The sequence below is a fragment of the Argiope bruennichi genome, chromosome 11, assembly GCF_947563725.1.
Source record: "Argiope bruennichi chromosome 11, qqArgBrue1.1, whole genome shotgun sequence".
In the NCBI taxonomy this organism is placed as follows: domain Eukaryota; kingdom Metazoa; phylum Arthropoda; class Arachnida; order Araneae; family Araneidae; genus Argiope; species Argiope bruennichi.
In genome coordinates this window covers 49,041,446-49,061,144 of record NC_079161.1, presented here as the reverse complement: position 1 = coordinate 49,061,144, position 19,699 = coordinate 49,041,446, and the positions used below count along the sequence as shown (strand labels likewise).

Sequence of the window (19,699 nt, the reverse complement as noted above, 5' to 3'; positions counted from 1 at the left end):
TGTATTTGTTCCTAAAATCGTTGACATAGCAATTCGTATATTGCACCCCATCACGATTGATGCTTGGTGCTTTCCAAAGAGTTTTTCAGAGCGGAAACACAATTTCCGTACCTTGGACAACCAGCTGAAATGTGGCTTCATCATAGCCGAAGTCATTAACGGCTGCGCATGCGTACATCCCACTTTCCTCTCGGGTGGCGGAGACAATGACCAACTCAGAGGTGACTTTGTTTTCATCAGAGATTTCTCTAAAAGAATATCTGAAAGAAAGGCATTCATAGTCAGTTTCATCTCAAAAAATATTTAACAGGAATTAAAATTCTATTTAGAATAATGTTTTTATTTCAAGCATTTCTTGGCTATGCGAAGTTCTTCTTTTATGCACTAAGTGAATTCTAATTAAATTGAATGTTTTTGATTCAAATTCTTTTGTGCTTCAACTTTTTTGTTGATATGATATTAAAACTTTATTTCGTCTTATAAGTTGATATAAACTTAAAACTTTTATTCGTCTATATTTCGAATTTAATTTGAATAACTCGATATAAAGGCATAGGGCTTAGTAAAAATCGTATCTTTTAATTCTCTAAACTGTTTTTTTAATTAATTTCATTCCCAAAAATATTTTATAAGAATTAAAAGTCGATTTAGAATAATGTCAAGCCTTTTCTTGGTCATGAGAAGTGATATTTTTATATAAACACACTAAGTGAACTTTAATTAATTTGAAAGTTTTTAACTCGATTTTTTGTGTGTGTTTTAAATTTTGTGTAGATATAATGTTAAAACCTTCTCGATATTGCGAATTTAATTTGAATAATTCGATATAATTGCATAAGAATGTTTAAAAATTGTCAAAACTGCTTTTTTAAAAATTATGTTCATTCCTAATTTAGATCTTGGAGGAAGTTCTAATAGAATAAATTTTTAATATTTTCAACTAATGGCGGAATTTTACTGCTGCTTTTTTCAATCAAAAATAATAATTTTATTTAAATCATTTTTTTATACGGAAAATTATTTTTTCATACAAATATATTTCAGTCATACTTGGTTACATTGAATACCTTTTTTAAATTTTACATTTTATTATTTTCCTAATTAATATTTTTTGTACTATTTGAATTTCTCATTAATATAATATTAAAATATTCTTTCTAATTTGAATTTCTTTTTGAGTAATTCGCATAGTAGCAAGAAATTGTTTGTAATTAAATGGCTTTCATTATTTAAATTCGTTTCTAGAATATAAATACATTTTCTTAAAATTCTCTCTTTAACTTCTACTTTTAAAATTTACAATTTGAATTCAAATTAATACAAAAAATTCATTTGAGAATTTTACTGATGTGCAAAGTATTCAATAAAAAAATAAATAAATAAATAAATTTAAAGAATTGAAAATTGAAATCAATGAAAATTTTAAAAATAACTGGTTTTTGCACAATATATATATATAATCAGTTTTATTCATTCATCAATTACATTCAATCGATTGTGATATTTTTTTTTCTGTGGACTTTTGGATCTCTCAGCATATATAAATTTCTTAACTTACTAATATTTCAGTCAAAGACAAGTCACTGTATCCTTCTAATAAACTCAGCCATGATATTTGGAGAATTTCAGGAGTTTGTCATAAGTAAATTATTCTAAGAAGCTCAAAATTTCATAAGATTTAAACTTCAGATTTTGTAAGTGTATCACAAGTAAGAAGGGTGTAATTTATAAGTAGAGAAGATATATATACTAAGACTCATTAAATCACTCTGCGAAGCTCAAAACATCCTCGGTCATAAGTCAGTTTGTTAGTAAAACATTCTAAGAAGCTTTGTTATGCTCTAGTATTTTGTCATAAGGCTGGTATTTCATAAGTAAATCATTATAAGAAGTTCAACCGTAGTTTAGAAAATGAGTAGCAGAACTTTATCAGTTTGTAAGACAAATTTTTATAAGTTAATCGCTTTGAATTCTCACCTTGACTTGACAATAACCGGCAGAGGTGTTTTGTTCTTATGCCACGTTATGACAATTGGTGTGTTGCCATGAGCTGTGCATTTAAGGCTCGTGTTGTCACCTTCTTTGATCGCTCTGCTTTGATATGTTTCTTCAAATTTCGGTGGGACTGAAATAAAAGAAATGGAATCACTTAAATTTGCTGAAAATTAAATGTAAAAACACTTAGCAGAAACAATGGAAGCTATTAAAAATAAATAATAATTCTAAAAAAATATTTTAAATTATTCAAAATACATTACATTGATTTTTACATGAAGCAAGTTACCTCAGTTCGTTTGATAAATGATTGCAAATGGTGTATAGAAGTATAGCCAATGATTATTATTTACATTTTTATTTCCATTTTCCCCTTTCATTTGGTGAGGCTATGACGTCACAACTGAATGGGTGAAATGGAAAATGGTACAAGTTCCAAATTTTCAGTTCAATATAATCAAGTAATAAGCTTAGATAGGCAATGTTCTTCTGTATTTATTTGAATTTAACACATATCCAGAACCAGTAAAGTATAGCATTTCTCTTACCTGTGTAATATTTATCTTATACTATTGTTAAAATCCATATTTATCGAATGGATTCATAATACTATAAGAAAAAATAGCATAAAAGACACACTTTTGGATTTGTAATCGTTTCTTTCTCATGGATTCAAACCTTTTATATGTTTACAATTGCTGAAAGTTTGATCCTTTCTGCTAAACTCTGAAACAAATAATGCCATTTATGGTCTTGTATAACTTCTCTCAGAATTTATATATATATATATATATATATATATATATATATATATATATATATATCTGTTAGTGTCCAAAATGTTATTCTGTGTAACAAGCCAAAATTTAATATTTTTACAGTGTTTTAAGAAGTTTAGTAATGTAATTGTTTAAGAGCACGTTTTTATTAAATAAATGCTAATGTTCAAACTGTTGTTATCCGTATGAAACCAAATTTGCACATTTCTATATTGTCTTACGAAGGCTGAGACATAATCTAGTAGATTAAAACAGGTCACGGCTTTGCTGAAATCCATATAAAGTAAGAAGATGAAGGAAGAGTGTATTTAATATCATTCAGATTGTTTCTTTTCTGGGTATCCAATTGAAATTTATTAATTCTCATGAAATTCAAAGAAGTTCGATATTGATCAGTAGATTAAAGAACAGTTTAGCTTAATGTAAACAAAACATAGAAGAAAGAAGATTGTGGAATCAATCCACTCTTTGTAAAAATATCCAATTCCAAATAGATAGAACAGAAGAAATATGTCTATACATTTTCTTATAGAAGCGTAAACATCTAAACAAAAAATATTGTTGCTATGAATAGAATTCATAAAGAAATTATTTTACACTATATAATAAGTTTCAGAGTTTGGTTTTAAATATTATTATAAAATGTAAAGTTAAAAATTTAAGGTCTTATTATACCTTGGACGTTGAGAAAAATGACCTTGCTCAGAGCTGCGCCAATACCATTATTTGCCTGGCAGAGGTAGAATCCTTTGTCCGAGAGTTCAACATCCCATAACACAAGGGATCCGTTGTTGTATTGTCTTATCCTGGGACTCGATGTTACGTATCCGAAATCACCTGGGGAACTTTCTGAAAGCATAAAAAATTCAAATGTATTTCAAAATCATCATCATAAAATTTATCGATATTTAAGCAATTTTTTTATAATTTTTACCGTATTGTTTTCATATAAATACTCCTCAATAAACAGAATTTATGAATGGTTATTATTACAAAACTATATTTCAAAATCAACCAAGATTGACAAAGAGTTGTGTGACGTCCCTAAGAAAAGAAAATACATGAACCCTTTACCAATATGATCTGACATTTTTTAAATGTTTTGATCATAAACAAATCCAGAAATAAAGCATTTAATAATCAAATAATAAGCATTTAATAATCAAATACCGAAATACCCTTTTTCCTAACTTTATTTAATTCCTTTTTTTTTCCTTCTAACAATATTAATTCTTTATTTGGAAGATTCAGCCTCTTTTTTAATATTTGGCTATTTATAAATATATATTTATAGACATATTATGTTTTTGAAATCTATTTGAATTTGATTATTTATACTCTAATATTACGTTTGTAATTTTTTTGTTTTGGGAATTATTTTTATTTCGTATAACGTTTAATATTATAAGTAGGCTCTGTTTGTGTTTTATCCCGATATTTTGCTTGCTTTAGTAGCTTGTTTGATTTATTCTTTCTCATTGACAAAAATTATCAGATATTTTTTTAATCTTTCAAGAGTTTTATTTTCAGATATTTGTTAGATGTTTTATTATATGGTGAATTCACCCAGAGTTTGTCACCAATATAATAACCTAAAAAAAACAAGCGAATAATGTTCCTTCTTACCCTAATACAGATTTGTTTACAATTTTCTTTCGCCTGTTGTGCTGTAACTCTACAACAGCAATTTCGTAAGAAATGGAAGTTAAAATCGACAAATAAACATCCATTAAAGAATTTAATTAAATTACTTTTTTATAATTAAAAGTATTATTCATAGAAAAAAATATTCACTGTTATTTATTATTGAAATTCTTACTGAATTATTTTATTCTAAGTAAAATCGTCTGTTTACGAATTTTGTCCGAACAAAAAATATTAAAAAAACTAAAAACATCTACTCGACGCTTTTTGAAATCGTTTGTGTTTATTTCACAATTTTTCATTTTAATATTATTTTACCATTTAAACGGAATTCTTTATGATTCGTTTTTCTTTTCATGGAATTCCTGTGATCATTCGATAAGTTTGTGATTGTTCAATATACCGACGTCTAATGATTGGGATGATCAGAAATATTATCAGGGATATTATAATTGAGAATTTTATGTCAACATTTCGAAATATACAGTGGCTCAAACAATTGAGAGTACACCTTACTTTTACTTGATAAATCCGACTTTCAATATAATTAACACATTACCGAGAAGTGCAAACATGTTTTTATTTTTACACATAACAAATGGTTTAATGTAGAGTAAAAGTAAAGGAAAAAAGATGAAAAACTTCTAAACTGAAGAATTTCAGAAGCATTTTAAATAAACATACGCAGACTTTTGACTCAAAAAAATTGAGAATACACTAATGAAATTTTTGTAATATTTTGCATAAAAAAGAAAGTGTCAATATTTAATTGCATGTCCTTTGGGTTTTATAATGACCTTTAAACGTCGTGGTACTGATTCGACCCATTTTTGGAGGTATCTGAAAATATTTTACCCCATTCTTCTTGCAACATTTGTTGCAAGGGTTTAAATGGGTTCTAATTTTGTGTTTTTGAACCACTATATCGAGTGTTGCTCGCAGATATTCAATGGCATTAATGTTGGGGTACTGTGGTGGTGTGTAACTGCTGTTTACAATGAAAAAGACGCCACATTTTGACATTACGTGCATTCTATTTGGAGTAGTCTTCCTGCTGGAAAATGGAATTTCCAGATAAACCATAATTTTTAACACTTTACTTTAGATTGCTGCGATCATATGGGTCATCAAACGTACTGCAGAAACTTCTCAAATCATAGGCAGAAGTGTAAATGCTGAAACTGCAAGAAATGCCATTAGACAAGCTGGCTATAAAAGTCGCATTGTTAGAGAGAAACCGGTCATCAGCTTGCAAATTCAGAAAAAACACTTGAAGTTTGCAAAAACTCATCAGTTCAAGACTAATAACTTTTGGAAGAAAGTTATATTTAGTGATAAAAAAAACTGAACATTTTTGGCAATGGCAGTCGTAGCACTGTATGAAGAAAGCCTAATGCTGCTTTGGATCCAAAAAAATTGCGTTCTGCAGTTGAACATGGCGGTGACTCCGTCATGATTTGGGGTTGTATGGCTTCATCCGAGGTAGGAAATTTAATTCTTATATATGACATTATAAACCACATGGTTTACTTGAATATACTTAGAAACAATCTAAAGGAAAGTACTAAAAAGTTGAGTTAGATGAAAATTTCATTTTCCAGCAGGACAACGACACCAAACAGAATGCACGTAACGTGAAAAAGTGGTGTCTTTTTCATTGTAAAAAGCAGTCCCACATACCACCACAGTACCCCAACATCAATGCCATTAAATATTTGTGGGCCACTCAATGTAGTGGTTCAGAAACACAAAATTAGAACCTATTTAAACCCTTGCAACCCATTTAAAACAAATGTTGCAAGAAGAATGGGGTAAAATATTTTCAAATACCACCGAAAATTGGTCGAATCAGTACCACGACGTTTAAAGGTCATTATAAAACCCAAAAGACATGCAATTAAATATTGACACTTTCTTTTTATGCGAAATATTACAAAAATTTCATTGGTGTATTCTCAATTTTTTGAGGCAAAAGTCTGCGTATGTTTATTTAAAATGCTTCTGAAATTCTTCAGTTTAGAAGTTTTTCATCGTTTTTTCTTTATTTTTACTCTAAATTAAACCATTTATTATGGGTAAAAATAAAAACATGTTTGCTCTTCTCGGTCATGCGTTATTTATATTGAAATTCGAATCTATCAAGTAAAAGTAAGGTGTACTCTCAATTGTTTGAGCCACTGTATATGGCACAAACAGAACGATGTTTGCATCACTGGAAAGTTCCGTTTTTATCTTATTAATGGAAATTCGTAAATCAATCCTTGCTCAAACAAAGAAATAGTTGAACCGAGTAAGAGTATTTATTCATTCAAATATCTTCTTAAGAAAAGCATTAATCTCTAGTAGTGAAGCTATTAGGAATGGTTGCTCAAATTTGTTCATGTGTTGTTATTATTAGAATCTTTAAGTTTAATGAACTAGAGAAGCTACTAGCTGAACCAGCATAGCTATTAGTCCTACAGTTTCGCTACCGTTACTGCTGCTGGCGAAATCATAGGACTTTTTTCAAAGGTAAAATATTAGGCCCGGTGAAATTCTGCAGATGCCGAAGACATCATGTGCTCGATTTATTCCATTTCTTTTGAGTTATTCGAGGCAAAAATTCCTTAGTTCAATGTGCAGTGAGCTACTATATTCCCACTTCTCTACTAGAAAAGCTTTGAATGAAATGTAGATTAGAAAATGATAATGTTTTAAGTTAAAAAATTCTGCTTTGTGCCTTTTTCAGATACCGAAAGTATCGAGTGTTCGAATTTTACTGTCTAAAGTACAGACTGTGCAGACGGTTTGCAAAAATTCGTTACTACAGTATTCAAAAGGGATTCAGCAATTGTAACCCATAAAAGTTCAAAAAGAAATGTTCCTAGATAAAACAAACGTTATTAATAAATATCATAATTTTAATAAAAATGGTGGGTAATTGTAATTGTTTCACAGTATTATTTATATGGTCAGCCGTCTCGTTTGACGACTTGGCACTGTTGGCATACTTGGCGAACTAAGGAGCACACTAAACTAGGATTTCACGGTATTATATCATATGCTTCAGTTATTATATTTGTTGTGTTTAAAATTCATGAAACTCAGTTAAATTTTAATAGCTCTAAAACGTTACTTTTTTTGGTTATCTTATAAAATTAGTATGTAATGTATTATTATTGTTAATTTTCTTCATCTTACTCCATGTCAATTTTATGTCTGCATGGACACTTTCTTCTCGGGGCCAATTAAAGCTCTAAATACAAAAGTTCAGGTGATTCTTCTAATCCTAATTATCACAATTGTCTACTTCACCCTCTAAAATGCCTTATGAAAAATACTGAACACCACGACACCATTGGTGGGAATTATGCTCAAATCCTAAGAATCACCACCGGCCATGGTACATGGCCTACCCGTAGGATGGGAAAGAGTTTGCTGTTTTTGAATTTAAAGAGATGTTTAAATGGTTGACCTTTGACAAGGGCAATGAAAATATCCCTTTCATTTGATACGTACTACTCATTGCGCATTATTTTTACAAAGGAATTAATTAAACCGAAAGTGGAATTAGATCAGGAAATAAGAGAATATTTTACTATGGCCTAAATTAAGATAAAGGTTTGGAAATTAATTTGGATTAAATTAAGAGTTTAAAATATCATTATATATATATTTAATGGGGACATGATAATTCAAAGATGCCACTAGTTAGATTAATAATATCGATAGTCAGACTCAATCGATGGACAAGGCACGTCCGCCAAAGCGCGACACAAAAGTAGAAGTAAGAAAAACGGAGGAACAAATCAAATAGTGTATTGGACAAAAAATTCTAATAGAGTACTAGTATAGAATGTATACCAATATATTAGGACTTCGTGGTAATGCCATGTATGTAACTTTAAAAATTCTCTTATTACACATTTTGCAATGCCTATTAGAGAAAATGTAAAAGTCACCTGAAGCAATGATTACTTTAATAGATTAGAATTATAACTTCCCCTAATTCTAAGCTCTAATGGTAAGATCTACGAAGTATTTAATTATAGGTAGAGCTGTCAAAATATTAGATGTTTCTAATAATGGATATCACCTTTTAACAAAACTTTATAAATTCTACAAAACAATAATCTGAAATATCTATAAAGATAGGTTGAAAGTTAGTTAAAGCAAACATATATCACTTTGATTAGAATTCTAACTGAATCTTTAGTACTGCATGAATATTTAAATGGGAAGTAAGTTCTAACTGATTTGTAATTCCATGAAAGTAAGAAAAATCTGCTCTTGCTACCAAAGAAAAACTAAAAATGAACCAACTAAAAGAAAGATTGAAACTCTTTTTAAAGTGTAAAACAAACTTAATTTGAGGAAAATTTCTCGTCGGTCAAAGATAAATATTGACATTTAAAACACGAAAGGCAGAAAAAAAAGTACAGCTCTATTGACAGTTGTGCCAACACGCGGTTTCTAGCGAATATTTTAATTAAAATGTGTGCTTTTCCCCGTTTGTAGCCTATGCTTTGTTTAACATGAAGTAGGAAGTGGATTCTATGAAAATCCACATTATTGTTTTAGATAACACTTTAATGTTTATTTTGTCTTCTATTATGAAGAAACACAAATATTAGCTTTTAAATCTAATTTAGTCTTTACAGGATTAATAAATCTCTCATACGATAGTAAGAACTTAAATACTAAAGCATAAGAATATTCATTAGTTCCTGAAAATATTATTTATTAAATATATACGGATATAATTAAAGTTATATTTACTTTATTAAAATAGTTTTTAAAAGTGACTATATTGAGAAGTCAATTTTTGATGAAAATATTGAATGAATTTTTGTTCATTATTCTTGGTTCCTGAGCAATTTTCTTTAAAAAAGGCATTTAAATATTTTTCTTTGTTCTTATTTTGACAAATTACAGGGTGTGGCAGAAACACTCAGATAAACAATTTTTAATATAACTTGACTATAAATAAATAAATTAACAAATAATAATAAGAATAGACTTTTACTACTAAATAAATTTAATTTGTTTCAAAGTGGCCGCCTTTTGCAGAGATGCAGAGGCGCAAACGCTTATTAAAATTTTCAGCAATGGGCCGCAAATCTTCTATCTTTAATCCATCCCATTCCCAACAAAGCTATTGTTTTAGAGAGTCCAAACTTTTATGTCATTAATTCATTTAGTGCAAGTCCTAGACTCCAAAATAGATTATACGCTTTATTCATGAGATTGATATTCGGCGAGTATTGTGTCCAATCTCCAAATGATACCACGTACGGAAAATGGGTCTTGCGCCACTCTTCTGTCATTTTAGCTTTGTGAAAAGTTGAAGGAGTCTTGTTGAAACGTCCACTTGACATTGCCGAAGTGCATTTTGGCCAACGGAAGCACTACAGCTTCTAGAATGTCCCGCTGGTACACTTTTTGATTTATTTTAACGCCCTCATCCACATATGTAAAAAACAACATATGTTTTACTACTTGCGCAAATTTCGCTCCAGATCAGATGCTGGCGCTTTCAACAATTACTGAAGTGCTTGCAGCATCTACAGACTAGATCCTATAGTTCTAGGAGTCATGAGCTTGAGAGACGGAAAGAGTTTCTCCCAGCACTGACTTGAGGCCCGTCTCAGAAGTTGTCAGCATCTTCAGAGCCGCACGAGTTTGTTTTCTTCAGTTCAGAAGCTGCACTTTTTTGCTACTTGTAAGGCTTAAGTCCAAACTCAGTTTTTGCCATTCATTGCATTAATCGGTCCCTTACTCCAAGTTAACAGGCGATCTTTCTCATGGAAACTCTCGAATTTCATTGAACTCGCTTTTTGATAATCTTGCGACTTTTGAAAGTGTTCACCATACGTTTTCGTTCACTTCCGGGACTTTGACCATCATTACCAAGTTCTTTGAAATGACAGACTGCACCAGATACTATTTGCGGAGACATATTAAGCAAACGAACGACTTCATACTGTCGTTTTCCTTGCTTAAACAACTCTAAAATAGCATATAATTTGCTTGCATTGTAAAAAAGCAAAAAAAAAAAAAAAAATACATAAACTAAAAGATACATTATAAAATGTGTTATAAATGAAGTGGTAGACAAACAGAATTGAATAAAAATTAAAAAAGAAATTAATTATTTTCTATTCTAATGTAATAACAGTAATTCTGATGTATTAACTATTCTGATGTAATAACTTTTTCCGTGTATTTTGCCGCAAGCTGTATAATGATTTTCATGTTTGGATATACTATACTTGCATTTTCACATTCTATTTTCTCAAGTTCTATATCATGGTAAAATTGTTTTCGTAAATTTTTATATACTAAAAATTTAAGCTGCAAGTTTACTATAAGAAATTTATTCACATTTCTTGTAGTAAACTTGCAATATGTTCTTTAGCTTCTGAATTAATGAGAAGACTATCAATTGGTTAAAAAAATTTTTACAGTTGTCTTAATTGGACCCAAAGCAAAAAAAATTGCGAATTTTATGCTATTTATCAATCGAACTCCGGTATTTTAAGACTAGACTAAACACATATTATATTTTAGTTCAGGAAATCGGCAATAAATTTCTTGAAATTAAAAAAAATATATTTAACAAATGGAAATAAACTTCTTACACTTAGTTATCTGAGCAATTTTAGACAAATTATCTGGTAAACTTCTCCAATTGAAAACTTTTGATTTATAACTCTTCACAATAAAAAAAAATGAGGCAAAAAAATAAAACTATTTACATATATCCAAGTAAAAGGGGAAAAACAAGTATAATAAACAAAATTGTGCCATCTACTGGGGAAAATACAAACTACTTTAATCTTATGCAATGTAATGCGGCTTAATTCGAGCTTAATCTGCTGAGATAAATATCTAAACGTCGCTCCTCTACTCTTATGCCTTGCCGAAATGTAGAGAGGGCTTTCAAATGAAGTACCATCCTCGTCGTCTGATTCCATTTAAAATTTAAATACACCGTCCCAAAATAACCTTAGTACCACCTCAAAAAGGAATGAAAATCGATCTAAATTAAACTAATATATACTGCGTGAATTAAAAATTAAATGCGTAAAAGTATAACAATAATTCTTTTCCCTCTGGATTTTTAATATTAGAAGCAATTAGAAAAGGCATACAAAACTTCAATCTTAGATTAGATGGATTAAAGCAATCAAACGAATAATCTAAGAATTTGTAATAAATGTACTTAATTACAATGAATAATTTTCCCCGTTCTCTCGAGGATATATACTCTTTTTAATACCATAAGTTTGAAGCCGGGATAAAAAAAAGGAACCTTAATTCCGCTGCTATTTAAATATAATCAGGAGCTGTTATTGCCATATAAATCAAATGGGCTCGGAGACCAATTATTCTAATGCCCTGTCCTCTCGGTATGAGAATAAAAATAATAAGAAAGAGGAAAAAAGAGTATTTTGGTGCTTCGAAAATGCAGAGTAAATCACCAGTGTCTTTCTGTTTAATATCTAAAATTGTCCCAGTAATTACAAAGCATGAAAGAAAAGAAACGTTACTTAAGTGGTATTTAAAAATACTGATCTGATTTCGAGATTTTGTTTCACTTTTTCTTATTTAGTTTTGAATTTCGTGTTGCATTGTTTATATTTTCATTGTAGCATATTTATAATAAAATAGCGTATTTTAAATATACAAAACTTAAAAAAAAAATGGGACATATTTAGAACTTTTAAGAGAATACTATTTCTCTTCCGAAGCTGAAATCCAGCAAACAGTAATATGTGTAGAAAAAAACTCTTACGAAGAGTTACAAGAGTTCATTTTACTTTTTCTCTCTTGTTTGCACATTAGCGTAATCTCAATTATATCAATACTTATATAAAGCTCAATGTGTGTGTGTTGGCACTCTACAGGCCAGACCATTTGACCTACAGCTACCAAATTTGGTACATGCATACCTTGGAGGTCAGGAATGTGCACCTGGGGTCCCTTTTTTTTAATTTTTAGTTATAATTTTAATTATTAATTAAAAACTAACTTTCCCGCCAAAAAAAACATTTCATTTTCCCCACCGACAAATGAGTGAGGCTTCAGTTTTTTCCCACGTTAATGAGGCTAGGCTTAATATTTTTCGGCCGATTATTTCAAGCGATTATGTTTATTTTCTTAATGTTTGATACATTTAATATTAAACACTGTTAAGTAAACGATCTTTCAGATTCATACTGAAGTACTTTTGAATTAAAATAAAACAGAATATAGGAAATTAAAAATGTCTAATCTGCATAGCGTTACCCCAAATGGCGTAGAAAAATTCAAGCATTTGCGTTACCATAACTGGCGTTGAAAATTCATGCATACGCATTGTGTTCTGATTGTTGACAACTATTATCAACGGATGCGGACTTGATTTAAATTATTTTTAGGTTAGTTGTATGCTTTTGTAATTAAATTGTATTAACGTTAGTTATATATTTTCCGTATATGCTTATAATTTTAAGTACATCGTTTTGTAAGTAGTTTTTTTAAACCTGTTTTCGACCGATTATTTTAAATGATTCTTTTTATTTTCTTAGTGTTTGATGCATTTAAAATTAAACATTGTTAATTAATCGATCTGCTCATGATGAATCTAAGAAATTTTTGTTGAAAAATTCTTGAGATATTACATAAATTAAGAACGATATTCTTTAGTGCCCATAAAGTTTAAACGCTCAATGACTGTGTTATCAGTAATCATATTAAAAAAAATGCTTTTTTTCAGTATAAAAATATTTTCATATTAATTGCAGATTAATTCTTTCCTCTTTAATTTAAAGCATAATTTCTACGGGAGCTAACAGAAACTTAGAGAGATGCATATTACGTTATGACTGAAGGTCTTTATAATATTATGAGTGAATTATATGACTATCAAAATATCAAGTTTTAAAATATTTTGATGAAAAGGCTATTAAAGTAAGAATTGCATAAAATATTTAATTATTAAAATTTTAGCGAAAATTAAAATTGGCGAACCGGCTGGTTGCTAAAGGCGGCTGTATTTAATAAGTTAATCGCAAAGCTGACAAAATATATAATAATTATACAAATTTGTTTTATGAAATCATTTTCAAGCGCTAAGTAATTGCAATTTTTTATTTAATTTAGATACCATCGATTATTGAGTAATTAATAGTCCATAATGTTTCATAAAAGTAAATGGCAAGATATGATGCTGCAATTTGCTTTCAGTTAGTGTTTTTATTTAGTTATCACCAATCTAATATTTTTACAAAAAATTAATTGCCCTTAATGATGATAAAAATAAGAAGCACATATGTTATTACATTGTTAGCGATTTCATTTAGTTATCATCAATTAACTATTTTAACCCTTAACTGGGGACGTGCGGTCTGTGAGACCACTAGCGATGGATTTTCTGTCACTTCTATTCTATTTTTAGATCAATTGAATGGATTGACCCAGTAGCTTCCTGTTTTGTGACATTCAATACACGTGCAGTTTTTCAACCGATTTCAGCAGATGCTTTTAAAAATAATTCCGTTATTTCTTCCAGTGCGGTCATTAAGACCGCATCTCCCTGTTAGTGTCCCAGTGATAAACAAGGCTTAGCAAATGGCGCTAAAACGTGGGCCCGAAATTTCATTCAGTTTACTGATCCTATTATGAAGCAGTGCTCCAGACACTTTTAAATGAAGCAGAAAGTGGTGTTAGTGATAAGAATAATTGTACAGAAGAGTTTTCGATGAAAGTTCGCATTCAACTAATTTTGATATGTATGTTCAAACATAATTAATTTTTCTAGTGATAATGTATTTTAAAAAATTTATAAAATATATTAATATACCAAGAGATATATATACAGAATTTATAGGTTGATTTTTATACTAGTTCTTAACTTATATGTTTAAAATGCCCTGGAAAACCGCGCTATGAAAGTCACGCAAGCCGATAAAAAAAGGGCCAATTTTACCTATTGTCAATTTTTTTTTTATTTTTAATATACGTAATTGCCGATTTTTACATTATATTGTTTTCTATATACCTTCATAGACTGTAAAAATAAATATGATTTAAAAAGTAAAAAGTAATATACTTTTTCAAGAATATTATTTATCGTAACATGTCATTTGAGGAGAAAATGTATGTTCCAACGCATTTAATTTTTTCAATGATAGTATATTTTGAAAAATTTCTAAAACATATCTATATACTATGTAAAATATCTGCAAAATATATTGGCAGTTTTTCATACTAATACATTCATTAAAAAATTTAATTTGAGTGTAAATGAAATGCGGTCTCGTAGACCGCACCTCCCCAGTTAAGTCCTAAAATTTCACCTCCCCAGTTGAGGGTTAATTCAAGATTAATAGGCTTTAACACTACTTAAAAGTAGTTAGCAAAGTAACATCTTTGAAAAGAAAACTTGTTCGGTTACAATTTGCTAAACTTTTTTTACCGCTTTCGTCCCATTCCCAGAGGGCACCTCGAAATGAGGATGAGATGCTTCCGGCATCGTAGTTGGATCTCGCCACCCTGGAGGGTACACAAATAGGTGGGGGATCTGATTCCTCCCATCGATGACGGGACGTACTTCCTTCGGGGAGGGTTATACCGTGGTCCTTAGGACTCAACCACAGTTCCCGCCAGTGTTGCTGTTGCGGCGGTCTGGTCATTCAGTTTTATGGTTTAAATCCATGTGCCTTCTTGGTGGGTCGGAGAGTCAGATGGTTGACTTCCCAGTTTCCTTTTTATCATTTTTATAAAATTTGTTCAGATTGAAAGGTAAAGAGTTGCTCCAATTGGAACAGACAAAAATCAGTATTACTAATTAGTAGTCCTAATAAATTGAAACTAAAACAAAGTAAATCAAAAGAACACAATAAAGAATCATCCAAGGCTCATATTCTGGTTCAAAAATAACAAAAACTGAGGCAAATGGAAGATGAAATGAAACATGTCATAAAATGCCCTATTTGGATTCGTAAAATGCTATTGCAGTTTCGATATTTATCAAGCGATTATGTTTAATCGCTACATACCTTTATTTAATATTATTATTGGTACTTGTATCATAAAAAGGTAATCAATGAATCAACTTTAACAGTGCTCAAAGACAGCAGTGGTCTATTTTGGAAAACCAACTTCTTTCACGGACTGTAACACATTATTAATATATCATTGTTTCTTACAACTTTAAAGTTTTTATTTAATTTTTATATTTAAAAATAAAAGTAAAGAATTTCTATTGTTGATTTATTAATATTTTTTCTTGCTCGAAATATGGTAATCCCTAAGGTACGTTTTTTAATAAAAGCTAACAAACTGCAGTGTCTTCCCCAAACATTCTCGTATGTCTAACAAATATGCTCATGTATTACTAACCATATTCAATTGCCAAACCGCTATTATGAAACAGCCTTTTAACTCACTGTCTTTGACGATTAATCTTTTGGATGAAGTTACTACACAAAAGTATTAACTTAGGAAACCGAATGTGCATTCTGGGCATCTTTTTTACGACTGATGAATATGACACACACAAAAAAAAAAAAAATTGTGGTCACAAAATTACATACCATTTATTCAACCCATTGCGTTTTTGAAATGTCAGGATTTCATGCTTGTGAAAAAATAGACCGACAGACGATCAACCACTTAATAGATCTGGTTTCAATTTTGATGCATATCTATTTCTATAGAAGTTAAATTTGTGCACCAAATGTTATCTATCCAACCTTCTTTGTCATGAAGGTATCGTGATAAATTTTGAATAAAGCACATCCCAGCGATTACTAGCTAAAAAATTCATAAAAAATATCACCTTAAGGGACGTTTCCTTAACTATTGTAGGCTAACGGCATATAGTAAGTAATACACATGTGCATCAGTTGGGGAATATGTTAGAAAGTTTCTAGAAAAATACTCCAGCTGAACTTCTCAAATAACTCTTTAAAACATCACGCGATGCCCTATGGCAAATAATAATTAAATTAAAAATTACGGAAAAGCAAATAGCAAATCCATTTTAAAGAAAAACCATGCCGGAAATGGAAATGAACAAATCTTGCATAAAGAGCAAATCCGTAATTGATAAACCATGTATTAAGAACAAATTTAATAACAATAGTCGAATTAAATGCAGAATTTTGAATACCATAAAGAAGTAATTCATTAACATGAATGATATATTTATATTAATCAATGCATTTTGCATCAATCAACTGCATTATTATATCACACTTCACCATCATTGAGGGTCTTTAACTGTGACAGGTAATTCATATATTATTTCAGATTATTAAACGGGAACAATGATCTTTAATTATACAAAAGTATTTGAAGTCTCGCCACAGTGATAGAACGTAAAATCTATATAAAAAAATAATCTGGATAATTTAAACGTTTTAATTGAAAATAAAATTATCCAATATTTCTGAAAACCAAAAAAAAGGGAGCCAGGGTACTTTGCTCTGCCATTGCTTTGATTGAAAAAGATACGTTATAACAACCAATGAATGTGATAAAATTGTATAACAACCAACCAATAAATGCGATAAAACTGTATAACAACCAACCAATAAATGTAATAAAATTGTATAATAAACAACCAATAAATGTCATAAAATTGCATAACAACCAACCAATAAATGTGATAAAATTGTATAACAACCAACCAATAAATGTGTTTTAAAAATCATATAACAATCAGGGAATAAGTTTGTTTTACAAGGAATCATATAGCAAAAAATAATGATTTATAATATGATTAATATTCAATACATATGATTTCAAAAAATAAACTACCACCTTGCACCTCATCATTACAGAGAAGGTTGAAATGTTTGTTGTTGTTGTTTCTTACAGCACTTGTCATAAACAAGCCCGCTGACAATGTCAGCGATTTTAAGCCGAAATTTTTAGCGTCTCAATAGATAAATCTAGGGCTAAGAGTAAGACTGCTACTCATGCGCCACAATCCTTTTTACGGGGTGGATTTCATTCATTCATCCACAGATTGTAATTTAGACCCTAATCAGAGAATGATCACCACTGAACCACTCCCCCAGTGTTATTTTCTCGACTCCAATGGTATTTTCGTGACTTGGAGGACTTTGTGATCACGACAGATTTATACGTGCTCCAGCCACCTTATACACGGAGAGTCTTCGGCCGGAGATGTTCGAACTCTCTACCCAAGGGATAGGAGTCCAATGCCCTACCAACCAGGCTATCCCCGCCTTAAGCTGAAATGTTATAACCTATATGAAATTGCGTTATCGTTATTTGGATGGCAACAGCTAAAAACTTGAAAAATTAATTGATCTGGTTGAAATAACTGAGTGTATAAACAATAAAAAGGACATCTGGCCAATTTAGTAACTGCCAATTGAAAACAAAATAAGCTGTTTCTAAAAACACGAAACCTTCAGTTTTATTGAAAGTCTTAAACTGTTACTAGCATTTCCTATATCATTTTAGATCATTGAATGGCAGCAACTTAAATTATACAAAAGGACTGGAGATCACGCTAGAGCTACTGAAGTAAAATCGATAAAAAATTATCATTTGGATAATTTAAACTTTTTTTTTAACTAGTAAAAATAAAGCTAGCTGCCATTTATGAACCCTCCCCCCATAAAAAGAGACAGTTTTATAAATAAAGCAGCATTCTTTTCTCTGCCATTGATATGAACGAAAAAAATACGTTAATAGAAAATCTTATAGCAGTGAATAAATGATATTAAAAAAAAAAGTTGTATGAAAACCAACCAATAAATACGTTTTAAAAAATCATGCGAGAACCAGTGAATAATAGTGTTTTAAAAGAAATCATATAACAAAAGCATAGAAACCTCATGTTAATAACAAATTATAATATAATTGTCGAAAAACCATATTCTCAGAGACATTCATAAAGTAGTAGCTAATAAAGCGCTCATATAAATCACCAGGAAGTAATGATTTATGATATGAACATTATTCAATATATATAAATTCAACAAATAAACTACCTATCATCACAGAGAAGTTTAAAATGTTATAATCGATATGAAATTACGTTATTATTTTTTGAATGGCAACAACAATTGCAGTCTTGCAAAAAATAATTGATCATGTTAAAGTAACTGAGTGTATAATCTATAAAAAAGGGCATCTAGCGAATTTACTCATGTTAATAACAAATTATAATATTATTGTCGAAAACCCATATTCTCAGAGACATTCATAAAGTTGTAGCCAATAGAGCGCTCATATAAATCACCAGGAAGTAATGATTTATAATATGAACATTATCCAATATATGTAAATTCAACAAATAAACTACCTGTCATCACAGAGAAGTTTAAAATGTTAGAATCGATATGAAATTACGTTATTATTCTTTGAATGGCAACAGCAATTACAGACTTTCAAAAAAATAATTGATCCTGTTAAAGTAACTGAGTGTATAATCTATAAAAAGGGCATCTAGCCAATTTAGAAACTGTTAATTGAAAACAAAATAATCTATCCTTTCTAAAGGCGAGGGGGAAAAAAATTACCAATTTTACAAATGGGACAGCATCTAACCTTTGCTCTGTCACCTTTCTGCCCGAGTAATTTCGCCGTCTCTTCCCCAAATAAACACCACCCGACAAATCATACGTTATATATGACTCATCAGAGAAGAATTCATTACTGCGAACAACAACCATACATCATTTCACTACGATAAAAACGTCAAGGCTTAAGTGATTTTACTTTTTTCACGGTTCAATTCCCTTTTTTCCAGTATTCCAGTTAAAAGGAATAAAGATAAAAGGGAAAAAAGAAGGGAAATGGGAAACGGGAGAACAAATCTTTCTCATTGCATTTGCTTCTGAAACATAAAGTTGTCTTTCCATGGCTGGCGTGGACCCAACTGTTTTAAAGTAAGTTATGCACAATGGATCCATACGCATTGAACTGTGCGACTGTGTCATGTATGTTATGATTCACATTTGGAGTATATGTGGTGTATAATTTCTCTATCCCAAATTATTATTATTTAGAATAATGTTAGAAATAAGCATCTATTAAAGTAATGCAGACCAGGTTTCTTTAGAGGTAATGTTTTATGTTTACTGACTTTCGATATTTATGATAAATCATTGGTGAGGTTATAAAAGTCATCCAAACTAGTTCATCAACAACTATGACAAGTAAACCAAACTTATCAAAAAGATATATTATCGGCGTTGCCTCGATTTCTTATGTTAATGTTCCGTGACGAAGCCTGTTTCAGAAACTATTGGATACACACAGAGGAAAACTTT

General features: G+C 30.1%; 1 protein-coding gene across 3 annotated transcripts in view; it reads right to left on the bottom strand.

The window, feature by feature from the left end:
• Nucleotides 1-19,699, bottom strand: part of LOC129957560 (cell adhesion molecule Dscam2-like) — a 317,574-nt gene that overhangs the window by 80,222 nt on the left and 217,653 nt on the right. For all 3 annotated transcript variants that reach the window (XM_056069919.1, XM_056069921.1, XM_056069920.1), the window contains exons 12-14: nt 3,450-3,623; nt 1,978-2,125; nt 112-260 (exon numbers count right to left, since the gene is read on the bottom strand). In XM_056069919.1, the coding sequence (XP_055925894.1) occupies nt 112-260; nt 1,978-2,125; nt 3,450-3,623 (471 nt within the window). The remainder of the gene's footprint in view (nt 1-111; nt 261-1,977; nt 2,126-3,449; nt 3,624-19,699) is intronic.